This window comes from Cucurbita maxima, unplaced genomic scaffold, assembly GCF_002738345.1.
Source record: "Cucurbita maxima cultivar Rimu unplaced genomic scaffold, Cmax_1.0 Cma_Scf00001, whole genome shotgun sequence".
Taxonomy (NCBI): Eukaryota; Viridiplantae; Streptophyta; class Magnoliopsida; order Cucurbitales; family Cucurbitaceae; genus Cucurbita; species Cucurbita maxima.
In genome coordinates, this window is record NW_019272017.1 from 32146 (window position 1) to 52657 (window position 20512).

The following is a 20512-nucleotide window of genomic DNA, read 5'->3' on the forward strand; positions in this document are numbered from 1 at the left end:
TTACATATAAAAACAAATATAAAAAAGGGTTATTACTCATTACCATTACCCCGTTTTGCCGATATTTTGGGAAACGATAAATTGGGAGGAAAAGAAACGAAAGCGTTCGAATGGGCGGTGAGAAGAAAAGAAAAGAAAAGAAAAGAAAAAGAAAAGAAAAGAGAAGGGAAAAGGGGTAAAAGGGTCATTTGAGAAAGGGAAAATAATAAGCCCTGAAAAAGGTGATGGTGTTTGTTTGTGTGATGCAAAAAAAAAAAAAGAAAGAAAGAAAGAAAGAAAAGGCGGAAGTGTCAGGTGGAGGGCAGAACATGGTGGGGAGGGGCAGGGGTAAATGTGGTGAAAATGGAATTCACAAGGTTTGACCATTCGTTCTGACAGACTGCCGAAAACACACTGTGATCCCTCTCATATTTAGTCCGTGGTACTTTGGATGCTCAGCGTTGGTTGTGGTTGTGTATGGGGAATAATAATAAAAATAAAATATATTAAACAAGTTTTACAAATTCATTAAACTCCATATGATATGAAACAATGATGAATTGTAGTAATTTTGTGAATGAATTAATAACCAATTATTTGTAAGCATCTCCACCTGGGTCCTACACAAACAAAGATGAACAGAAGATACAGTCAATATTATATATATTATTTAGAATAATATGGATGGATGCGTAGAGAGGGAGAGGGAGAGAGTACCATGGAAGGAGGAGGAGGGATGTTGTGCATCACATTGTGCATCACGGTTCGCACGAGAGAGGGCATTTGGTCTCGGAGTTGAGAAAGCTCAGTCTTGACGCTCGAAAGCTCAGCCTGCATTGCCTCGTTTTGTTCTTTCAACCTTCTCACCTCTTCTCCACTGTATAAACATTCATACTCTTCTGATCTTCTTCTTCTACTTCTATTGTTTATGCCTACACTCACAACATTCCCCGACCAAGTCAACATAAACCCTAATTCCTTTCTTTTTATTTATTTATTTATTTATATATATATATACACATGTACCGGAGAGGTTGGCAACCGCGGCCACGAGGTCGGCGATGCCTTGACCCTGAATGTGGTTGCGGGCTTCTTGGATTTGAAGGCGCTGTTTCTTAATCTCCATCAGTTGTTGGTGTCGGATCTCCCTCTGCTCCTCGCAGGTCCGCAGCGTTTGAGCCACCGCCGACGCGCTTCTTTCGATGCTTCTTCCCACTCTTCTCCTCTTTCTCTCCCGCTTCTCTTTCTTCTGCCCCCACTCCCTCCCTGACGACGACGACGACTCTATATATATATATATATACATACAATCAAATTTCAACTATATATATATATATACATAAAGCTCAAGAATCTGCATTTGGTAAATATATCCATCCATAAATTTTAAAGAAGCGGTAAAATAAAGAGATTTTAAAAAGAAGAAGAAGAAGTAGACAAAATTAGTAAGTAAACAATAAAAGTGAATAAAAAGAAAATAGAAAGGACGTAATATTTAATTATGGGATTGCATGCTTAGATTTGTATTAATTGTGATTGCAAAATTAATCCCTCTATATTAAATTCATATGGATGACTGTATCACCCAACGTAATCGGAGGGATAAGATTTGGAGGCCCCATCTGCAGATGGTAGAGGTGTCCGTAGAGGATTAGAAAGCGAATAACGAAATGAAAAGGAGGAAGGAGGGTCCTATTCAAAATTGTGGCAGAGTCAAACCCTGCAACTTTGACCCACACTATTAACTCTCTCTCTCTCTCTCTCTTTCAAATTTCTTCCAAGTAAATATATATAATATAATAAAATCAAATTTAGAAACAATAAATGAAAGGTCCAGGCCGAAAATAATATAATAAAATCAAATTTAATAGTACCCCACACACACACAAACAAAAACACACTCACCTGAAGCCGCCGGGGAACTAGTCCCCGCCGCAGCCTCGCCCTCGGTGGGGGAAGGAGGAGGCGGAGGGCCAGCAACAACAGCAACAGACACACCTCTGAGCTTCCTCTGAACCACGTCGTTTAAGGCCTGATACACCTCAAAGGCCATGTTAGAAGGAAGATTGTTGTCCTTACGCTCATGCTTTTCCATTTTCCAGTAAGACGGAATTTGGGATTGATCACACGCGCGGGATTCGTGCTCCCGAACTTTTTTGTAGTCGCGGAGTAGGTTATCCCACTTGTCGTTGCACTGATTTTGGCTCCGCTGGCACCCCTGGCTCCAGCAGTAGTTTTCCACCCACTTCCACCGCAGCTCGCTGCCCTTTCTGGCCGTTCCTTGTTCCGCCTTGTTCCGCCGTTCCTCGTCCAGCTTTTTCGCGGTTATCAGAATCATCGTCTCTTGGAGACTCCAGTTCCCTTTGCGGTACTCTCGGACTATTACTGTCGAGGGTGAGGTTGCTGCTGCAGCGTTGATTCGGGCAGTGGTGCCCGTGGATGCGCCGCAGTGGATTAGGGGTAAATGTAGGAGATGGTGGGGATGTTTCTGCTGCTCATGCTGATGCTGATGCTGATGCTGCTGCGGTGGCTCCGTTGATGTCGTCGGAGGCTCCGACATGGCTTTGGCATCTCAGAGACTCAGGAATGGATAGAGAAAAAAGAGAGAAGTAGAGAGAAAAGAAGTAGACATAGCTTTTCTCTCTCTTTCTCTCTGTCTTAATACTATTAATTTTATTGCTTATTTTTCTTTTTCCTTTTCATCTTTTTTAAGTTACAACTTCTCTAACCTTTTTATTTTTGTATATTTATCCTAAAATTTAATTACAACTTTACCCTTTTATATTTATGTCATCAACAAATATTCAATTTTAACTTATGACATCAAGTTCAATAATTTATTGCATACTCACTCTTTAATAGGATGCCTTTTGTATTTCCCATCCTCCCTTCATTTATTGGTTTTTTTTCTAAATATATATATATATATAAATTTTTATTATTAATAATTTAGATATGTTTGAATAATATGCATAATTAGATAATAGGAAATAATTTTTTTTTTTTATTTCTTATGTGGTTTAAAGTTTTTATTTATAAATAATGATTTTTTTGGAATAATTAACTATCTAGTTGACGATCATGGAAATGTGTAATAAGAAATTAAGTATTTTAAAAAACTATTTGATTCGATTGAGATTAAAAAAAAAAAGAAAGAAAGAAAGAACTAAATGGAGAATATATTAAACTACAAAAACCTATTAAAATTTTGGTTGAAGCAAAAGTTTTGTTGCGTCGGAGCTAGAAGTAGAAGAGTGCCAGGTGGAAGGTGAAAGTGGGGTCCATCGTAAAACTTGACGTGGAGTGATTTTATAAGGGGTGGTGTACAGTATGAAGAGATCCTTCCAACATCCAATCAATTGCGGATTTGGAGGATAAACCCCGACGCCTTCTTCAAATTCTCGCGATATCATTTGTTTTTTTCTATTTAAATAAATAAAAAAAACTTTTTATTTGTTGTTTGGTTTTGGGAACCCAGAAATACTATCGGTTTTGTTCTAAATTTGTTGAAAGAAATTACGGAGTATATACAGGTTAATTCAATTCTCCTCAAGTAACTGTAACTGTCATTGTAATTGTAATTGTAATTGTAATTGTAATTGTAATTGCCGATGTCTCCTCAAGTAGTCCCAATCCTCTCTCTCTCGTTCTCTTCATATATTCCATAACTGATCCGCCACTAGATTCGCACCGCCTATTTGATTGTCGCAACAAATTCACCCTTCCAAACCAAACAAAAACAATCCACCACAACCTTTCCACCTTTCTTCCTTCTTTCTCGCGTCAACTCTACTTTGCCTTTCTGCGGATCCTTGCCATCCGATTTCGGGAGGGAGTGGGGAAATGGAAAGCCTGCTCTTACCCACCGATCAGCAGAGTATGGTCTCCTCCTTCCTCGAGATTGCTGTTGGCCAAACTGCTGAGACTGCTACCCTATTTTTTGAAGGTTTTCCCCCTTCCTTTTCTTACTTTTCTTACGTTTAGCATTATACATGGAATTGCGTAATTTCTTTTTTCTGATGATCGATTCTTCTCCGTTTCAATTCCACATTCATGGGGTTTTTTAAGTCCGTGTTTCATAGTTTCGCTACTATATTAACACCTCCCTATTTGTTGAGTGAATTACCCACTATCAACAAGATGTTGGAAGCTTCTGCATCATCTTCTTCTTCTTCTCCTTTTTCTCTTAGATTCTGAACATTGTATGGACAGGCCACGAGTTGGAAGCTTGAGGATGCTATTCAGCTGTTTTATGTCGGTAATGAAGGAGGAGCGGCTGGACCACCCTCTATACCTTTTCCACCCACTACAAATGAACAAATCAATTCTTCAACCGGTCAGACATTCAAGTATGTTCGCCTCCCATTTGTTTATGTTTGTTACTACCGGGTTGCTGGAGTTCGATTCATACTTTTTTAACATTGGTTCTACAATTGGCTCAGTGAATCTGGAAAAAATGTGGGAGCTGGGACATTTGGACAATATGAGGATCAGGTCCGCCCTCCCTTACCTGTTATAAGGGAAGCTCTTTATGATGATGCAATGCTGTATGGGTATGCATCTTTTTCACTCTCTTTCTTCTTTCTTATGTCCTTTAGTTGTACCTGTGACGATTTTTCTTCTATTACTAATTCTACTCTACATTATTTGATTGCTAGTTTCCATTAGATATTAATAGAATTTCAAAGGGCAGCTGCCTCTTCTGCAGACTTTCTTAATCATTACTTATCCTTTCATAACATATACATTAAGTAATTAAGTTTATCGGATGAAGGTGAACTCCAGAAAAGAATTTGATATAAAGTTGGTCAAAAGCAATGGAGTTTATACTTTGTATTTCATAAATGTAATGTGGTGTGTGCCATGGGATCATGTATTTATATGTTTCTTTTGATCACCTAATGACTACATATCATTGATATGTAACTTTTGATTTCCCTGAATTAATTAGGCCTTGGATCCTTTAATGAGGTAACTTGTCAAGTGAATACCAAAGCATAACTCGCTTGAATGGGCTGCCTCAAAAAGTTTATTTTATTTTTAAATGAGCGATAATGAAAAGGGAGGAAGCAAACAAAAGGCCCTCAATCTAAGTTGATCAATAAAAGAGGTATGGTACAAAAAAGGATTGTATAGGGCAGTCCATACTGATGCCAAGTGGTCATAAAAAATGATAAGAGAATTGTACTTATCTGAGTAAGTTCTAGAATTTCTTTCTTTCCAAATATACCAAAGAAGATTCTGATTGCATTAGTCCCAATAACTTTGCATCTTAGTATGAACCACCAGCTGCAGTATAATTCAATTTTTCTAGCATTTGTATCTTTGTGTGATCTTTCCATTTTATGTTTAAATTAGATTTTATAAGCTCTTCATTTCTACAAGCCTTTATGTTGCATAATTTTGTTCCTACATGATACGACATGCAGTTCTGAACCTGTTAATCGATTAGCTGTATTTCCTGACATGCGGATATTGGTTAACTTTATCCAGAACAACTATGAGCTATCTGCCAAATGAATCTGGTTCATCAGTAGGATTCCGGAACTTGCAAAATGAAGTGAACCATCATGATGTTTGGAACTCGGAAAAAGGTGCAGCATCAACAAGTGGCAATTCTCGAGATAATTTGGCTTCTCTATACCGCCCTCCTAACCATTTGATGTTCAATGGGCCCTTTGAAAATGTCAGTATTATGTCCCTTATTTTACATTGTTTCTGCCTTCTCTTTTTATTTTTATTAAAGGAAATATATTCACACAAAGACAACCCCAAGAGGAAGGGGTAGAGAGGACCCGTTCCCAAAGGTCAACTACAGGATGGCCTTCCAGTTATTAATAATCATGGTAAGGCTGTAATTGCAAAAGAATTTTGTGTGAATTGTGCACCACCAAGAGGCACTATGCTACACATACATACAAAAGGAATAAAAAGACAAACTTATCTTCGAAGGTCCTTCGGTTTCTCTCTCTAAAGATTCCACAAAAGCGCTCTAACAGCACACTGCCAAACTGTCTTCTCTTTTCCTTTGACGCATCAACCATCCATCATTTCCAAAAGCCAATCATTGACCCTCCTTGGCAAACAATCAACGACCCCAAACTCCTTATAGATGACTGACCACCCTTTATAAGCAAACGGACTATGAAGGATGATATGATCTGGGGACTCTTCACTATTTTGACAGAGAACACAGAGGGTGAAATTTCCCAATTAGGAACTTTTTTTGTAATCTCACAGATATTTAAGCTTCAAGAAGCCGCTGACGATAAAAAAAAACTTTGGTTTTCTTTGGAACTTTGCTTTCCCAAATTTTATGTGAAAGCTACTGACGTACCGTCCCGTCTTTAGTCTAAGGAAAGTAGACTTTGTTGACAAGAACTCGAAGGCTCCAACTTCCACTCACCTCATCACTTTTAACATTTGTCTTTGCGGAGTTTAAACCTGGATTAGGTTGTTCCAGCTTTCTAATTCTGTGAAATAACCCCTTTCTCAGACCAAGGTCCTGTGTTTGCTGCTCGTCACACCAACAATCAGGTACCATGGCTTCTTTTCTGAGTGAAACAGGGTAAATGTCTGGGAAGGAGCTAGACAAAGGAGATGAACCCACCCAACTGTCTTCCCAAAACACAATCCTTTTTCCATTTCCCATTTTGAACTCCAGAAACTTAGAACACTGATATTTGTTTTTCGTGATAATGGACCAAAGTCTCTCTGCCCTTTCTTACTAGCAGAATTTGGCAACCTTCCAACTTCTTTGCTCTACCTTGTAAATAGCTCCAATCACTTTTCTCCATATCGCCCCTTCTTCTTGAGTAAACCTCCACATCCATTTCATCAGAAGGAATTCCTTTTTTCTGGTATAAAGAGTCGATCCCAAGACCCCATAATCTGTGGGCAGAATGGTTCACTTCCAACTAAAGATAAGTGGTCAGCTTGTACTTTCTATCATTCCATACAGAGTCCCTAATACTCTTTTCCAACCCAATTTATAACAATTTTAGGATCCCTTAGCAGAGAAGCGATAGCAAACTTAGCACGGATTGAGCTAAGGTAACATGTGCGTCTTTAGAGATAGTGATGTCTTTCCACGTTTCTACCAAGACAGCTTCCATTCATGAGATCTGGAAAAACGATAGGGGTTTTTGAGACCTATCCCTTAGTAGGAACCCAGTGGAGGAAGAATTTTCTGAGTGGGCTGATATGTCAACACACATTCTCCCTATTCCCACTTTCATCTGTATGTGATTCGTGGGTTGTGATTCAATTTTTTTTGTGCATTTATGCCATTCTTCAATTTACTGGATGTTTTATCTTCTTCAGGCAAAAGATGCTGCCTGCGTCCAGGACAAGTGGCTGGTTGTAAATCTGCAGTCCACCAAGGAATTCAGCTCGCACATGGTAATATCTTTTGCCATTCTGATTCTTCTGTCTTGGTACGTTTACCTTTTTAATATGCACTTACTTGGTATTACTATTTTGTTTGTGTAGCTTAACCGGGATACATGGGCAAATGAAGCTGTTTCTCAAACCATAACTACCAATTTTATTTTTTGGCAGGTGAGCTTAATTCTAGGGTAGATTCACAATGTTCTTAAATTTACTACTTCCTGTAGTTGTTTATAAGAATCAGATCTTATTTGCACTTAGTGCATGACCTCTCAACACTCCGTATAGAAGTATCTGTATGGAATTTTATTTGTTGAAAATAAGGAAACAGAATAATTTTTCACACAGGGAAATTTAATTAAAAATTACATAAGAGTATCTTCATTGTACATAAGGAAAAACTACCAATCAAATACTAACTTACAAGACTCAAACCCATAAAACTTGAACTAAAACCAAATCCAAACTATACTAACAAAAGTAGACCGTCTAAGAACTTAACAAATACTGGACAGCAACCAGCACTAGCATCAAATAGAAACTAACTATGTTAAAAGGGCTTCATCCTCAATTGGAGCAAAAAATTGACGACGAACGAACCTCAGACTTGCTAAGGCCACATCAACAGCAGAAAAATGTTGAAGACGAACTCTTTATGACCATGCAGCACCTCCTTGAAGCCAAGAACCACAAAATGCTGGAATTGAGATAGCCACACTTCAACAATCTCTAAGAAAAAACACGGCTCCTTGAAGCCAAGAACCACAAAATTTAGCACCTCCTTGAAGCCAAGAACCACAAAATGCTGGAATTGAGATAGCCACACGTCAACAATCTCTAAGAAAAAACACGGCTCCTCAACCACCTCCAAACTCTTCATTCAGAGATCTTTACAGCAATTATCAAGCCAAAAACTTAAAGGCCTGATCCACCGACAGCTATATCTTGAAAAGTAACCTTGATCGTTAGCCTCACATATCCCCAACCACTCCACCATCCTCTGCAATGCAACTATCTTGTTTTCTTTTTCTAAATTTTTTGGGGATTTAGAAACATCGGCACAGTTTAGACAAGTACATTCTCAGAATCATGCCAAATGTGCTCTTCTGTAAGATTATTTCCTTTCCCTTTATGGTATGAGAGATTTATCGATTACAGAACTGTCTTTTAATGGAAAATTTTCCGTCTTTAATCAAAAAATTTGATCTCACTTTTTTTTCCCATTTATATATATTAGTTTTTCTTGGTTATGTATTCAGTTTCAATTTTTAAATCATATTCTGTTATTTTTACACAGGTATATGACGATTCAACTGAAGGCCAAAAGGTTTGCACCTATTATAAACTAGAATCAATTCCTGCTGTTCTTGTCATCGACCCCATCACAGGTCAAAAAATGCACTCTTGGTTTGGAATGGTTCAACCTGAACGTTTACTTGAGGTGGATATCCTAGAGATTTTAATTATCTTTATCTCAATAATGGGTTCGGTTTATCTGAAAAATGTATCTTGTGTCCTGCAGGATCTATTGCTCTTCATGGATGGATGTCCAAAGGATCATCATGTCACCTTATCTCATAAACGTCCAAGGGAGAGTTCCTTGACTCCACCGAAAGTTAAAGGTCTAGTTTTTTATTTATCTCACTAATGTTTGGTTATTTATTCTTCTTAGGCCTTTTCTTGTCTGATGGGATTATAAATATGGCAGATTGATGATGAATGTTCTCTTTTATTTTGGGAGTTTAAATTTTATAGATTTAAATGCTATTCGTTTGTTTTTGCCTCTCCCATTTTCATCTGAAAACTGAAGACAGAACATATTCCATTAAAAAAAACCAACCTTTATGTGATTTAATGTTACCTGAAGCCTTCTACCTAATTTACCGACAACCTCTCAACTAACTAAACAGCTATTTTAACTTGTAACTATTGATTCGCCAATGTTATTGAAACAAATGCAGATAATCTGATAGATGAGTAAAATTTTTGAAATTTTTATTCATAATTATGTGCAGAAGAGGATCATGAGGAGGATGAGGAAGTGCAACGTGCATTGGCCGTTTCTCTGGAAGGCATAAAAGAAATGGTCAAATTATCTTCTGAGGATAACAAGGATGCAAAAACTACTGAGAAGGAAGAAGAGAGGCGCCCAACTTATCCACCATTGGCCGAAGAACCCAAAGGTGACAGAAATCTTCTTTGCAGGATTGGAGTCCGTCTTCCTAATGGACGTAGATGCCAAAGGAATTTTCTCCGAACGGATCCAATCCAGGTAATACTGATTCTTGAGAGCTGCAATTGCATTCTAAATTTCTTCGGTTAATTCACCCACTTGGGCCTCAGAATTTGCTGCAACTTGTACTTGTTACTTTTCATTCTTTTCCTTTGCTTTGGTCCAACTATGTGGACTACTAAACAATTGTATGATTTCAAGCACAACCAAAAGTAGTTTTTTTTAACCCAACTCAGCGTGAACAAACATGGTCTTATAATTGAATCCAACTCTTTTGATTGGGGTTTCAACCACTTCTGCATAACGAAGGTACATCTCTGAGGGCGTTTTTCTGTTGCAGTTGCTGTGGTCTTTCTGTTCTTCTCAGTTAGAGGAAGGGGAGACGAAACTTTTCAAGTTGACACATGCAATACCAGGAGCTACAGAGTTTCTAGACTATGATACCAAAATGACATTTGAGGAATCAGGGCTTGCCAACTCAATGATCTCTGTCACTTGGGACTGAGAATCAACATAGTTGGGGAGTTGTGTGTAAGTAGTCACTCACTGTATTTTGTGCTATTTCTTTTTCTTTTTCCATTTCGCCCTACAAAAGGGGCAGGGTTGTGACTACTTTTTATATTACAGGAGTTGAATTTACCATTCTCTGCCTCCCCCCCTCCCATGCATGTGAGCGTGGATGTGGTGCTGGTCTATCTGACTTTATTATGGGTAGTGGTAATAATGGAAATTTTCTGGTGGCTTTTTGCGGTGTCGTTTTGCAATCTTAAAATCCGAGAAATGTAAACTGGATTCACTGGACAACCTTTGAGGCTTATTGATAATATATATAAAGTTCTAAATGTTGAGAGTTCTCTTTGACGATGCTCATTTATCCCCAACTGCAGGAATAGAAACATTAATCAGAGAGAGGCATCATCCATTTGGTTTACAGCACAAGGTATTGTCCTTCACTATCACCAACTGTCCCACCTAATTCTAAATAAGCATTAGTTGCCATAAAGTGATGCTATTAAAATCGCAAGTATCAAAACAATAAATATTCAATTGGGATAATAACTGGAAAAATAATAATAATTTTGATTCTTGAACTATTTCATTAAAAACAACAACATTAGTTGTGAAATGAGCGGAAACCATATGGACGGACGTGGTGTTTGATGAAATGATAGAATGAATTTAATGGTCGATAATGTAATTTAACTCTAAAATCTCCAATCAAATGGGTGTTTAATTTTTTGAGACGTTGCTTCTCTTCCAAGTATTTACTTCTCTAAGGAATAGTGGGTACAACAAAAGGGAAATAAAGGTTTTGTCACGTGCATGCGTAATAATACTAACCGAATAAATTAAAACGTTATTTGCCAAATATCAAGTAAATCTTCCAACTCTACTATTGTATTAAAGTCCTATAAAATATAAATTTTAATTTTTGAACTTGGTAAGATGTAAAAATTTTCTAAAATAGACCTTAAACTTTGATAACATTTTGGATTGTCAATTTTAATCTTGAATAACTGTTACAATTTTTACATTCCTTCCCGTAGACTTTCATTTGAAAAATGGTCAACGAAAGTTTTCATCTTCACGCGGATTTAAAGAATAAAAATTGTTTAATTCCAAAACAACGAAGCTTAAGATATCACTTTAAAACTCAAATTACAAAAGATCCAAATGTTACTTTAAGCAATTACAAATAAAATCGGAAAGGAAAGAGCAAAATACTTTTGCCCTAATCTTCGTCTTTTTGTTTTTTATTCTCTTAGACTGTCCCTCGTACCGTTACGCTCGCTCTGTTTTTCTCTTCCTCATCCACCTTCGCAGCCAGCAGTTGAGAGGGATATCCACACCAGGTCTTCAGTTTTCTTGTATCCATATCTTTTGATATTATATCGTTTCTTTATCTTTCTTTTACTTTCCGCTTCTTCGTCTTCTGATTTTTTTGGTTGAAATTTCTGAACTGCTGTTATTTGGGAAGACTGACAGCGTTTTCTTGAAACCCTGTTAATTTGTTTAAGCATGGTTCGTTTTGTCTCACCAAAAACTTACGGAAATGAATTTTTTTAAAATACTACATTAAACAAAAGGAATTTGTTTCTGTTTGGTTTAGTTTGGACTATTAATTGTGTATCCTTATGCCCTTATTCTACGATGCTTATAAATGGCTGTTCATATTCATATTTGCTTTAGATTTAAGAAATCCACTATGTACTTGAATCTTTTTCAATTTCTAGCTTTTACATAATGGTTCCTTTGTGAATCCTCATTATTGTTTAGACGTTCATTATCTCAATGGATTCTCAATTTCATTTTTGAGACATGTAGATTTTTCTGTTTGAGCCCTTGTTCCTTTGACTATGGGGGTGTGTCATAGTTCATTTGAAATATATATTTAGTGGCTGTTAAATGAAAATTGCACATAAGTTCTTCTATGTTGGGTGATGGTCCTGAATAAATTTGACTACTTATATATGATTAGCTATAAGAAGTTGGTTGTGCAGATAGAAGAAAACCAGAGATGAGTATTGGTGGTGAAAAAGGTTCTGCATCAACAAAGACACCAGCGGACTTTCTCAAATCAATTCGGGGCCATCCTGTAGTCGTGAAACTCAATTCTGGTGTTGACTATCGAGGTATATTTGCTTCTACTTTTCTTTTCCCCTGGATAAGTCTCTACATGTTCAATCTGGTTTCATTTTTATTCCCAGAATTGTATTATTACTTCTAAGAATCTGATAGATGATGTAAAAAATTACCTGCAAATGTTGATGCACTATCCTTTTTTTTTTTTTTTTTTTAATTCACGTATTTTCTTTGGCGTCATTTTTCATATATTTTTTCTCTACATAATCGCTTTTATTATGACATTACTTGAACATGATATATTCTATAGGTTGATTTTTGTTCTTGCGTTCATATAATCTCTCCTTCAATTCCTTGTCCTTCAAACATGTCTCGTTTGTGAAAAATGTTTTCTTCTTTTTAAATTTTAGAAAATCAAGCTTTTAGGGAGAAGAAATGGAAGAATGCAAAAGGGAAAAAAAAAAAAAAAAAAAAAAAAAAAAAAAAAANCCCAAGAAAAAAAGCTGACCCTATCACAAGATAAAAGGGGCTCCTAGAGAATATCTGCAAAATGAAATATATGCTTTTAGGGATTGGCATTAAACTTTGTCAAGAGCCCACAGATCTTACCATGACCTCTCGATCCTTCTAGAAATTCTCGTGTTCATTTCCATTCAAGTAGCAAAAGAAACTAGTCTACCATAGGGTACGACCCTTATCTTGAAACGATGGATGGAATAAGACTTCCACCACGAGGCAACAATAAGTATTACGAGTTGGGCACACATCAAAAGTCTCCAAAAGAGAGTTCCAAATTGAGATAGCTAACCTCAATCCCAAAGAATATGATCCATGTGCTCAGACACCTCAATTGTGGCTTAAGCACAAAGGATGCGTATGTCTAGATGCGGTTAGCGTTTTCCATGCAAAATCTGCCAGGCAAAGAGCTTGACCTTGCTGGGGACTTTTTCCTTCCGTAACAACGAAAAGATAGGATTTTGAGGAGTGTTGTGGGAGTGTAACCAGAAGCAAATATCTCTATGGGTCTTTGGTCTCTTCTCAATAGAGAAAGTAGTGCGAAACATCCAAAGCTTCCTTGTTCAAAAGGTGATATCGAATGCTAAAGTTAAATGAATTGAATTAACTGCCCAAGAAATGACTAAAGTCAAAGTGGAAAGTATGTACAAAGGAGGAAACAAGTTATGAAAGGGTTTATCACCCACCAAGTGGTCCTCCCAGACATAGGTGTTTGAACCATTCCCGACAGTGATTAATGAAATTGGAGAAAAGGAACCTAAATAGATGGCTTTCCAAGGGTTTCGGAAAGAAGGGATGTGCTATACCTGTTCACTTAAAGTATTCAGCTCCAAAGCAAAACACCACAATAATTTAGCCGAAGAGCTTCATTGCAAATCCTTAAATTGCGAACGCCTATCCCTCGAAACTCAATAGATCTCCTAACCCTCTCCCAACCAACCAAATGTGAACTATCCCCTTGGTCAACACCCTCCCACATTAACCGCAAATGTTGTTTTGATTTTAAACATGACCATTTATAGACCTTTGTATTTTTGTCTTATCTCGTGCTGTATAACTGATGAAAAACAGATGTTATTTATTTTGAATTCTGATGAGAAGATCCCATTATACTTTTCATTGTATAGGTATTCTAGCTTGTCTTGATGGATACATGAATATAGCAATGGAGCAAACTGAAGAATACGTTAATGGACAGTTGAAGAACAAATATGGTGATGCTTTTATCCGTGGAAATAATGGTAAATATCAAAATAATATCTATGATGATATCATTGATGTTTTGAGATTAATATGAACATCAATTTCTTAATGCAGTTCTATATATCAGTACTTCGAAGAGGACGTTAGCCGAAGGATCATCATAGCTCCGAAGGATCATCATAGCTTTTAGCTAAGGATCCGCCCAGGAAAGGCACATCCTTTGGAGTTATGTTTCTTCCTACAGTTTTATGCTGTAAGATTGAGAGATCAATCGGAATTGGAAATTGATCGTTCCAGTTTGCATTGTACAGAAAAGCTTGTTTAGTTGGAAATGGAATTTACATTATGATGAACCTTTTGGATTTTTCTTTTATTGTAATTACTGATCTGACTGCTTTCACCTCTTCTTTGCGTTCTTTCTTAAACTTTGTAGCAAAATCGTTTCATTCTCAGCTGGAAAAGTTGTGTTCTCCTCCCATTGTGCAAGAGAGCGACTCCTCTATTGTGTTACTCAAATAAAAGTGGGTATAAAATGAGTGTCATTTCTTTGGACTAATTTTTTGTCAATTTTTAAATGCGTACCCTTGCCCACTTTTCGTAGTATTCATTTTTCAAATGCGTACCAAGGGTAAGTTCATAAAAAACTTGTTTTACATTTTACTTTTTTTAATTTCGGAGATGACTACGCCAAAAATCCAGAAGATTTAAAACTCAAACTTAAATAAAAGACACTCGTACCCAACAGCTGTACAGAAATTCTAAAACGGTTAATGGATAAAACCTTAGTTATTGTCAATATTTTTCAAAATATTGATGAATTTAACACATTTTTAAGAAAAAACATGTTTCAAAACCTTTTTTCTTGGATTATTTTTCATGATTTTTAAAAGGAGTGTCATCATTTTTTTTTTCTCAAAAAGATTTCTTTGTAATTTTAATATAGGTTTCTATTCAAATATTATACTAAACCTGAAATTTAAAATATTTAAAACCAGTGGTGTTAGAAGATCCTAACACTAACAAAAATTAATTGAAAATTTCAAATGAATCATTTGAAGCCACGTGGTAGAAAAAAATAGAGTATCTTTGGCAAATTCAAATAAATCATTGCGAAAATATTAAATAAAAAAATACATCCCAAATTTTTTTTTCATGGGCCATTATTCGTCAATTTTCAACCGTGCACCATTGTGACATCTTATCATTTTTCAAATAGGTACCTTTGGAAAATTAAAAAAAAAAAAAACTTATTCCTAATTTTAATATATTTGTTTAGGGCTTCAAATTGTATTAGAAATCTAAATCTTAATTAAAATACCATAACACTAATAAAATCTAAAAAAAAATAAAAAAACTAAGGAAAAATCTCAAAATATGATTTTTTTTTTTTTTTTTGGTAAGAAAATTATTTTTACATCAAAATATCATTCCATTTCTTATGATAAAAAGCATCGAATTGATTTTAAAAATTAAATACTCTGCCCACAATATGACCAAAAAAGATGAAGCAGACAAATTTTAACCCACTCACGCCCCTCTTATGCTGCCCAGTTCTTGAAGCCAAGCCCTAGCCTATGTAAGCTGTCTGTTGTCTCTCTATCTCTCTCCTGCACGACGGTGATCCCTCTCTCTCTCTCTCTCTCGTATTCACAACTCGCCGCCGCCGGTAACCTCTCTCTCTCAGTCGGTGCCGCCGGTAATCTCTCTCTTTCTCTCACTATCTCTCTCTCTCAACGCAAGATGTTTCAGATTAAGCATCAGCAGCTCCGATGAACAACGGTTGCTTGCTGCATCTTTTCTTTATAGAAGTTTTGGCTTAATTTTGATGTATGGATCGTGTGTATTCGAACTTCTATTGTACTCCAATGATGAATTCTATTTATCATTTTTTTTTTAATTTTAAGAAATTGTAACTAGGTACTTGATATCTTTAACTTTTAGTTGAAATGATTTTTGGTGTGTGAATCATGTTGTTAAGTTCAAACATATGGGACCGAACCAATCCAACTCCATTTTGATCGAATTTTTAGGGGTTGGTTTGGTTTGAGTTTATAGCATAGGGAAGGGTTTTTGGTCCAAAATAATCTACATTTTGAAGTGTTGGGTCTTAAGTATTCGCAAATTCGACCCAATACGACCCACGGAAGTAAACTATTCTGTAGAAAAAAAAAAAAAAAAAAAAAAAAAAGAAAAAAAGAAAGAAAGAAATAATATCCCTAACCTGACAGCCAATTTCAATGCAAAAAAAAAAAAAAAAAGAACCTAATAGCCAGTTTCTCTCGACGGTATCACCTTTGCCTGCTCCTTCCTTCCAAGCGCTACGTCGGGTTTTTGCTCAGTCTTCAGAACCTCTCAGTTCGCAGGCGCAAGTTCTTTCCACCGATCATTTTCGGTAGTTTTTGGCTGCGTTCCTATATCTTTAATCTAAAGTTCCATAGATTTTTTTTTGTTTTGTTTTTTTAGTGCACAAATTATTTGAAGTTTGTGAATTATTATTCAGTGTCATTTTCTTAATGCTGCATACATGTTTGATTTTATATAAACAATTTTGGACCCAAAATCGTTTGTGATTTTTTAATGTGAAGTAGCTTATTATTATGATTCAATATATTTTCCTTGGTGTTTTATTAGTTTGAGTTTTCAAGTATGCAATTTGTTCCAGTGATTTGCATTCTGATGTGAGGCTAGTACTTTTTTCAGTAGATGCTCTCTGTTTAGAGTCTAGACCATTGTGTTTGTTGATTTTGTTAGCTTCTTGGTGGCATCCTGATAATTACGTTTTTATTTTCTTTTTGGGATTGGAGGCAGACTGGTTTCTCTCTTGTCTTAACTTCACAAAGAACCAACTAAGACATCCGTAACTTGTTTGCACACGGACATTCAGCCAAGATGTCACGGAAGGGTTTGATGGAGCAGGACTTAAAGAAATTGGATGTGACAAAGCTCCATCCACTATCACCAGAAGTTATATCTCGTCAAGCTACCATTAATATTGGTAACTTCTCTCTTCTTTATGATTCTTCTATTGCGCATTATTCCCCCTCATTACACTGTATACTAGAAAATTAGTCTTAGGGATCTTATCGTACTATTAAAGCCAACTATCCATTACGAAATTAATCTTTTCCAGGTACTATTGGTCATGTGGCACATGGGAAATCTACTGTTGTAAAAGCAATTTCAGGAGTCCAGGTGATTACTTATTCCATTACTGATGGTTACTCTTGGTTGAAGTTCTTTATAGAATTATTCTGTCTTCCTCCTTTAGCGTGATTGTTGGTTGAATTTTAAGTTCATAGAGGTAGCTTGAATTATCTGTAGATACAGAAACTTGTTTTGCCTTCTACTTTATCTCTTTCTGCTTCTTAATGATCGGTAAAGAAAAAAATGTTGTTAGTAGTTTATGTCTATATTCACAATGGCTTCAATAACATGTATTATTTGCATGGATTCTTTATTCTATGCTGGATTTAGCTTACAGCCAGAAACACAGATTTAAAGTGATTGTCCAGTAGAAGTTTTAATTGATAAGAGTACAATTTCCCTAGAAAATCATGGTAACTTGTTCATTCTGATGGATTTATTCATGAAATGTCAATCTGCAGACAGTACGTTTTAAGAATGAGTTGGAGCGTAACATTACCATTAAGCTGGGGTATGCTAATGCAAAGATATACAAATGTGAAGATGACAAGTGCCCTCGTCCAATGTGCTACAAGTGAGTGTTTCTTCTATTTTTATATATATTGCCTGCATACACAACATGTACTTGTACTTAAAAGGTCAATTAACTTCCAGTATTTGATTAACATACTCGACATGCTTTTGGTAGGGCGTATGGAAGTGGAAAGGAAGACAGTCCTGTATGTGATGTGCCTGGGTTTGAAAATTGCAGGATGAAACTATTGCGACACGTATCCTTTGTTGACTGCCCGGTAAGGCTTTGAATTGTTGTATATGTGTAGCTAAGAAATTGTATAAAGCATGACAGGAGACAAAGAAAGTTAGTAAAGTAATTCTCGGATACTTTATAAATAGCAAGGAGATAAGTTATATTTTCTTATGAGTTTCATGATTTTTACTCTTTGATTTTATTGTTTGGTGGGTTAGTATCATGCATGTAGCCAAAGCTTATTTCTGCACTACTACCATAACACAGTTTTTTTTTTTTTTTTTTTGTCTCTAGGGTCACGATATTCTTATGGCTACCATGCTTAATGGAGCAGCCATTATGGATGGAGCATTACTTCTGATAGCAGCAAATGAAAGCTGCCCTCAACCTCAAACCTCTGAGCACCTTGCTGCTGTTGAAATTATGCGCCTTCAACATATTATAATCCTCCAGAATAAAGTTGATCTTATTCAAGAAAATGTAGCAATCAATCAACATGAAGCAATTCAAAAATTTATTCAAGTTAGATTTTTTTTTACTCTATTGTCTCAAGATGTTGATATTTTCATATGAAACGATTTTCACTGTGTTCAATTTATCTTTGATAGGGAACTGTTGCCGATGGTGCACCAGTAGTACCAATTTCTGCTCAGCTGAAGTACAATATTGATGTTGTTTGCGAGTATATAGTGAAAAAGATTCCAATTCCTGAAAGGAATTTTGTCTCTCCACCTAATATGATTGTGATTCGATCTTTTGATGTTAACAAACCTGGATTTGAAGTTGACGAGATCAAAGGTGGTGTGGCTGGTGGTAGCATATTACGGGTATACTTGTTACTTTTTTCTGAAAAAAATAATCATCAGGTTTTGTTTAAATTTTGATGCTATGGAGTACCTGAAGCAGCTTTCAGATGCTATGAAGTACTTAAGGCAGCATCCTAATGCTTATGGTTGAAAAGAGGGTTTTGACTTTGCATGTAGGTGATATTGTTAAATAGGTAGAGTTACGTGCAGTTGTGAACTTTATACAAGTTTCGGATTGGTTTGAGTTATTAGGATACTAGTTCGATCAAAAATGTAAAAAGTAGTAAAACAAAAATTTTCTAAGTTTTAGTTTGGTGGTTGGATGTTTTGACCTCCTTGAATTTTGCAGTTGAACCTGTTTTGAATAATGTTTTTGTAAGGAATTCATGTCATCACTTAACATTTTCTTAACCCATTTTACCTTTTGAAAATTTGTCCACAGTTTTGGTGGTGCATTATACATGGCTAACAAATTTGAAAATATGTTCTTTACAGGGTGTTTTAAAGGTGAATCAATTTATTGAAGTTCGTCCGGGGATTGTGGTTAAGGATGAAAGTGGTAACATCAAGTGCACCCCAATATACTCGAGGATTGTTTCTTTGTATGCAGAGCAAAATGAGCTGCAATTTGCAGTCCCTGGAGGTCTTATTGGAGTTGGCACAACCATGGATCCCACTTTGACTCGTGCTGACAGATTGGTCGGTCAGGTTCTTGGAGAAGTCGGATCACTTCCTGATGTTTTTGTTGAGCTAGAGGTAAAGCTCTTAACATTTGAATGTTTTTTTATTTCAGGGATGAAGTACCTTTAGGTCCAACCCAGGACTACTTCTAAGATTCTTTAGAGCCCTCAGCTTCTTCTGGATTGTTGTTTTTTTTTCACCTTTTGATTATAAGGGCTAAATCTTATGGCACGCTGCCTTCTTACAGTTCTGTGTAGAATTTTATAGAGGTTTTGAGAGAACTTCGACAAGAGGTTTGATCCTGTGTATGCTTCGCTTTAGGCAATGGCCTCCCATCATTTTTTTAATTATTTGTTGGGTCTTATTTATTATCTTGGGTTAGAGCTCTTTTTTTGTATAGCTAATTTAGTTGTGTATATTTGTATTATTTCATTTTACTCTATAAAAACTCAGTTTTCGGTAAGAATAAATTTCATCCTCAGTTTCTCGAAGTTCCTCTGTTGCTCTGATTTGTTGGTTTGGACATTGTAATGAGAATTTGTGAACGAATTGGTCTCAAAGAGCTGGAGGGCAATTGTCCTTAAAAATTGCCTGTTTTGAGATTTGTCCTCCTTGTCTTTGTAGGTGAACTTTTTCCTTCTGCGGCGGCTCCTAGGTGTCAGGACGAAAGGATCAGAAAGGCAGGGAAAAGTATCAAAATTGGCTAAGGGAGAGATTCTAATGTTGAACATAGGATCCATGTCTACAGGAGCTAGAGTACTTGCAGTTAAGAATGATTTAGCGAAGTTGCAGCTTACCTCTCCTGTTTGCACCAGCAAGGGGGAGAAGATTGCTCTAAGTCGTCGAGTCGAGAAGCACTGGCGTCTTATTGGCTGGGGTCAAATTCAAGCTGGAACGACCCTCGACGTTCCCCCTTGCCCCATTTGAGTTATTCCTAGAAAAAGGTTAGAATCAAGAAGAAGCGAGTGAGGAGTTAAATTTCAGAACTAAGGAAAATGTGCGAAGTTAGACAGTTTCTTGGAACCATTTTTGTTAGGTGGAGAAGAAAACATCATCTGGTTTCTCATTGTTTATTAAGTTGTCCTTTTTATCTTTTTGCCCCCGTAAAGTCTTTCTGATTTTTTATATTTAAGTTTTGAATGATGGATGTGATATGTGAGCTATTGGAGTCGACGAATTGAAGATGCGATATTACGATGGAACATTATTGTCACATTCTATGAGTTTGGT

General features: G+C 36.3%; 4 protein-coding genes across 10 annotated transcripts; 3 read left to right on the top strand and 1 right to left on the bottom strand.

Annotated features, from left to right (window-relative positions):
• Nucleotides 1-464: 464 nt before the first annotated feature.
• LOC111484283 (trihelix transcription factor ASR3-like) lies at nucleotides 465-2640 on the bottom strand. The gene is made up of 4 exons (XM_023130820.1): nucleotides 1885-2640; nucleotides 1006-1263; nucleotides 697-911; nucleotides 465-599 (listed from the first exon to the last, which is right to left on the bottom strand). The coding sequence occupies exons 1-4, from the start codon at nucleotides 2537-2539 to the stop codon at nucleotides 573-575; spliced, it is 1155 nt and encodes a 384-aa protein (XP_022986588.1). The 5' UTR covers nucleotides 2540-2640; the 3' UTR covers nucleotides 465-572.
• A 954-nt stretch (nucleotides 2641-3594) lies between these two features.
• On the top strand, nucleotides 3595-10456 carry LOC111485479 (plant UBX domain-containing protein 7-like). The gene is made up of 11 exons (XM_023132393.1): nucleotides 3595-3920; nucleotides 4188-4328; nucleotides 4422-4532; nucleotides 5473-5665; nucleotides 7303-7380; nucleotides 7471-7539; nucleotides 8666-8809; nucleotides 8891-8990; nucleotides 9384-9640; nucleotides 9942-10132; nucleotides 10229-10456. The coding sequence occupies exons 1-10, from the start codon at nucleotides 3823-3825 to the stop codon at nucleotides 10104-10106; spliced, it is 1356 nt and encodes a 451-aa protein (XP_022988161.1). The 5' UTR covers nucleotides 3595-3822; the 3' UTR covers nucleotides 10107-10132; nucleotides 10229-10456.
• On the top strand, nucleotides 10235-14306 carry LOC111485552. Its single transcript, XM_023132475.1, has 6 exons — nucleotides 10235-10383; nucleotides 10489-10541; nucleotides 11368-11454; nucleotides 12103-12234; nucleotides 13828-13941; nucleotides 14018-14306. Exons 1-6 carry the CDS (start codon nucleotides 10265-10267, stop codon nucleotides 14065-14067), a joined length of 555 nt encoding a protein of 184 aa, XP_022988243.1. The 5' UTR covers nucleotides 10235-10264; the 3' UTR covers nucleotides 14068-14306.
• Nucleotides 14307-15416: 1110 nt separating this feature from the next.
• LOC111485443 (eukaryotic translation initiation factor 2 subunit gamma-like) lies at nucleotides 15417-20495 on the top strand. 7 transcript variants are annotated; one of them, XM_023132372.1, is made up of 9 exons: nucleotides 15417-15599; nucleotides 16708-16898; nucleotides 17034-17095; nucleotides 17509-17621; nucleotides 17736-17838; nucleotides 18090-18317; nucleotides 18404-18622; nucleotides 19097-19357; nucleotides 19907-20495. In XM_023132372.1, exons 2-9 carry the CDS (start codon nucleotides 16793-16795, stop codon nucleotides 20207-20209), a joined length of 1395 nt encoding a protein of 464 aa, XP_022988140.1. In that variant the 5' UTR covers nucleotides 15417-15599; nucleotides 16708-16792; the 3' UTR covers nucleotides 20210-20495. The 7 variants fall into 7 exon arrangements, with proteins under 7 accessions (XP_022988140.1, XP_022988114.1, XP_022988098.1 ...); XM_023132346.1 differs by having other exon boundaries at nucleotides 16712-16898; XM_023132330.1 differs by having other exon boundaries at nucleotides 15417-15569.
• The last annotated feature ends 17 nt before the right edge of the window (nucleotides 20496-20512 follow it).

Excerpts from the sequence above, each read along its gene's own strand:
- LOC111484283 (XM_023130820.1), bottom strand. The coding sequence starts at position 2,539 with ATGTCGGAGCCTCCGACGACATCAACGGAGCCACCGCAGCAGCATCAG. Across the intron at positions 1,264-1,884 it reads TAGTTCCCCGGCGGCTTCAG|AGTCGTCGTCGTCGTCAGGG; the intron begins GTGAGTGTGTTT and ends ATATATATATAG. Across the intron at positions 912-1,005 it reads CGCGGTTGCCAACCTCTCCG|GCATAAACAATAGAAGTAGA; the intron begins GTACATGTGTAT and ends TTGTGAGTGTAG.
- LOC111485479 (XM_023132393.1), top strand. The coding sequence starts at position 3,823 with ATGGAAAGCCTGCTCTTACCCACCGATCAGCAGAGTATGGTCTCCTCC. Across the intron at positions 4,533-5,472 it reads GATGATGCAATGCTGTATGG|AACAACTATGAGCTATCTGC; the intron begins GTATGCATCTTT and ends AACTTTATCCAG. Across the intron at positions 7,381-7,470 it reads AGGAATTCAGCTCGCACATG|CTTAACCGGGATACATGGGC; the intron begins GTAATATCTTTT and ends TTGTTTGTGTAG.
- LOC111485552 (XM_023132475.1), top strand. The coding sequence starts at position 10,265 with ATGCATGTGAGCGTGGATGTGGTGCTGGTCTATCTGACTTTATTATGG. Across the intron at positions 10,384-10,488 it reads AATCTTAAAATCCGAGAAAT|GAATAGAAACATTAATCAGA; the intron begins GTAAACTGGATT and ends CCCCAACTGCAG. Across the intron at positions 12,235-13,827 it reads TTCTGGTGTTGACTATCGAG|GTATTCTAGCTTGTCTTGAT; the intron begins GTATATTTGCTT and ends TTCATTGTATAG.
- LOC111485443 (XM_023132372.1), top strand. The coding sequence starts at position 16,793 with ATGTCACGGAAGGGTTTGATGGAGCAGGACTTAAAGAAATTGGATGTG. Across the intron at positions 18,318-18,403 it reads CAATTCAAAAATTTATTCAA|GGAACTGTTGCCGATGGTGC; the intron begins GTTAGATTTTTT and ends TATCTTTGATAG. Across the intron at positions 18,623-19,096 it reads CTGGTGGTAGCATATTACGG|GGTGTTTTAAAGGTGAATCA; the intron begins GTATACTTGTTA and ends TGTTCTTTACAG.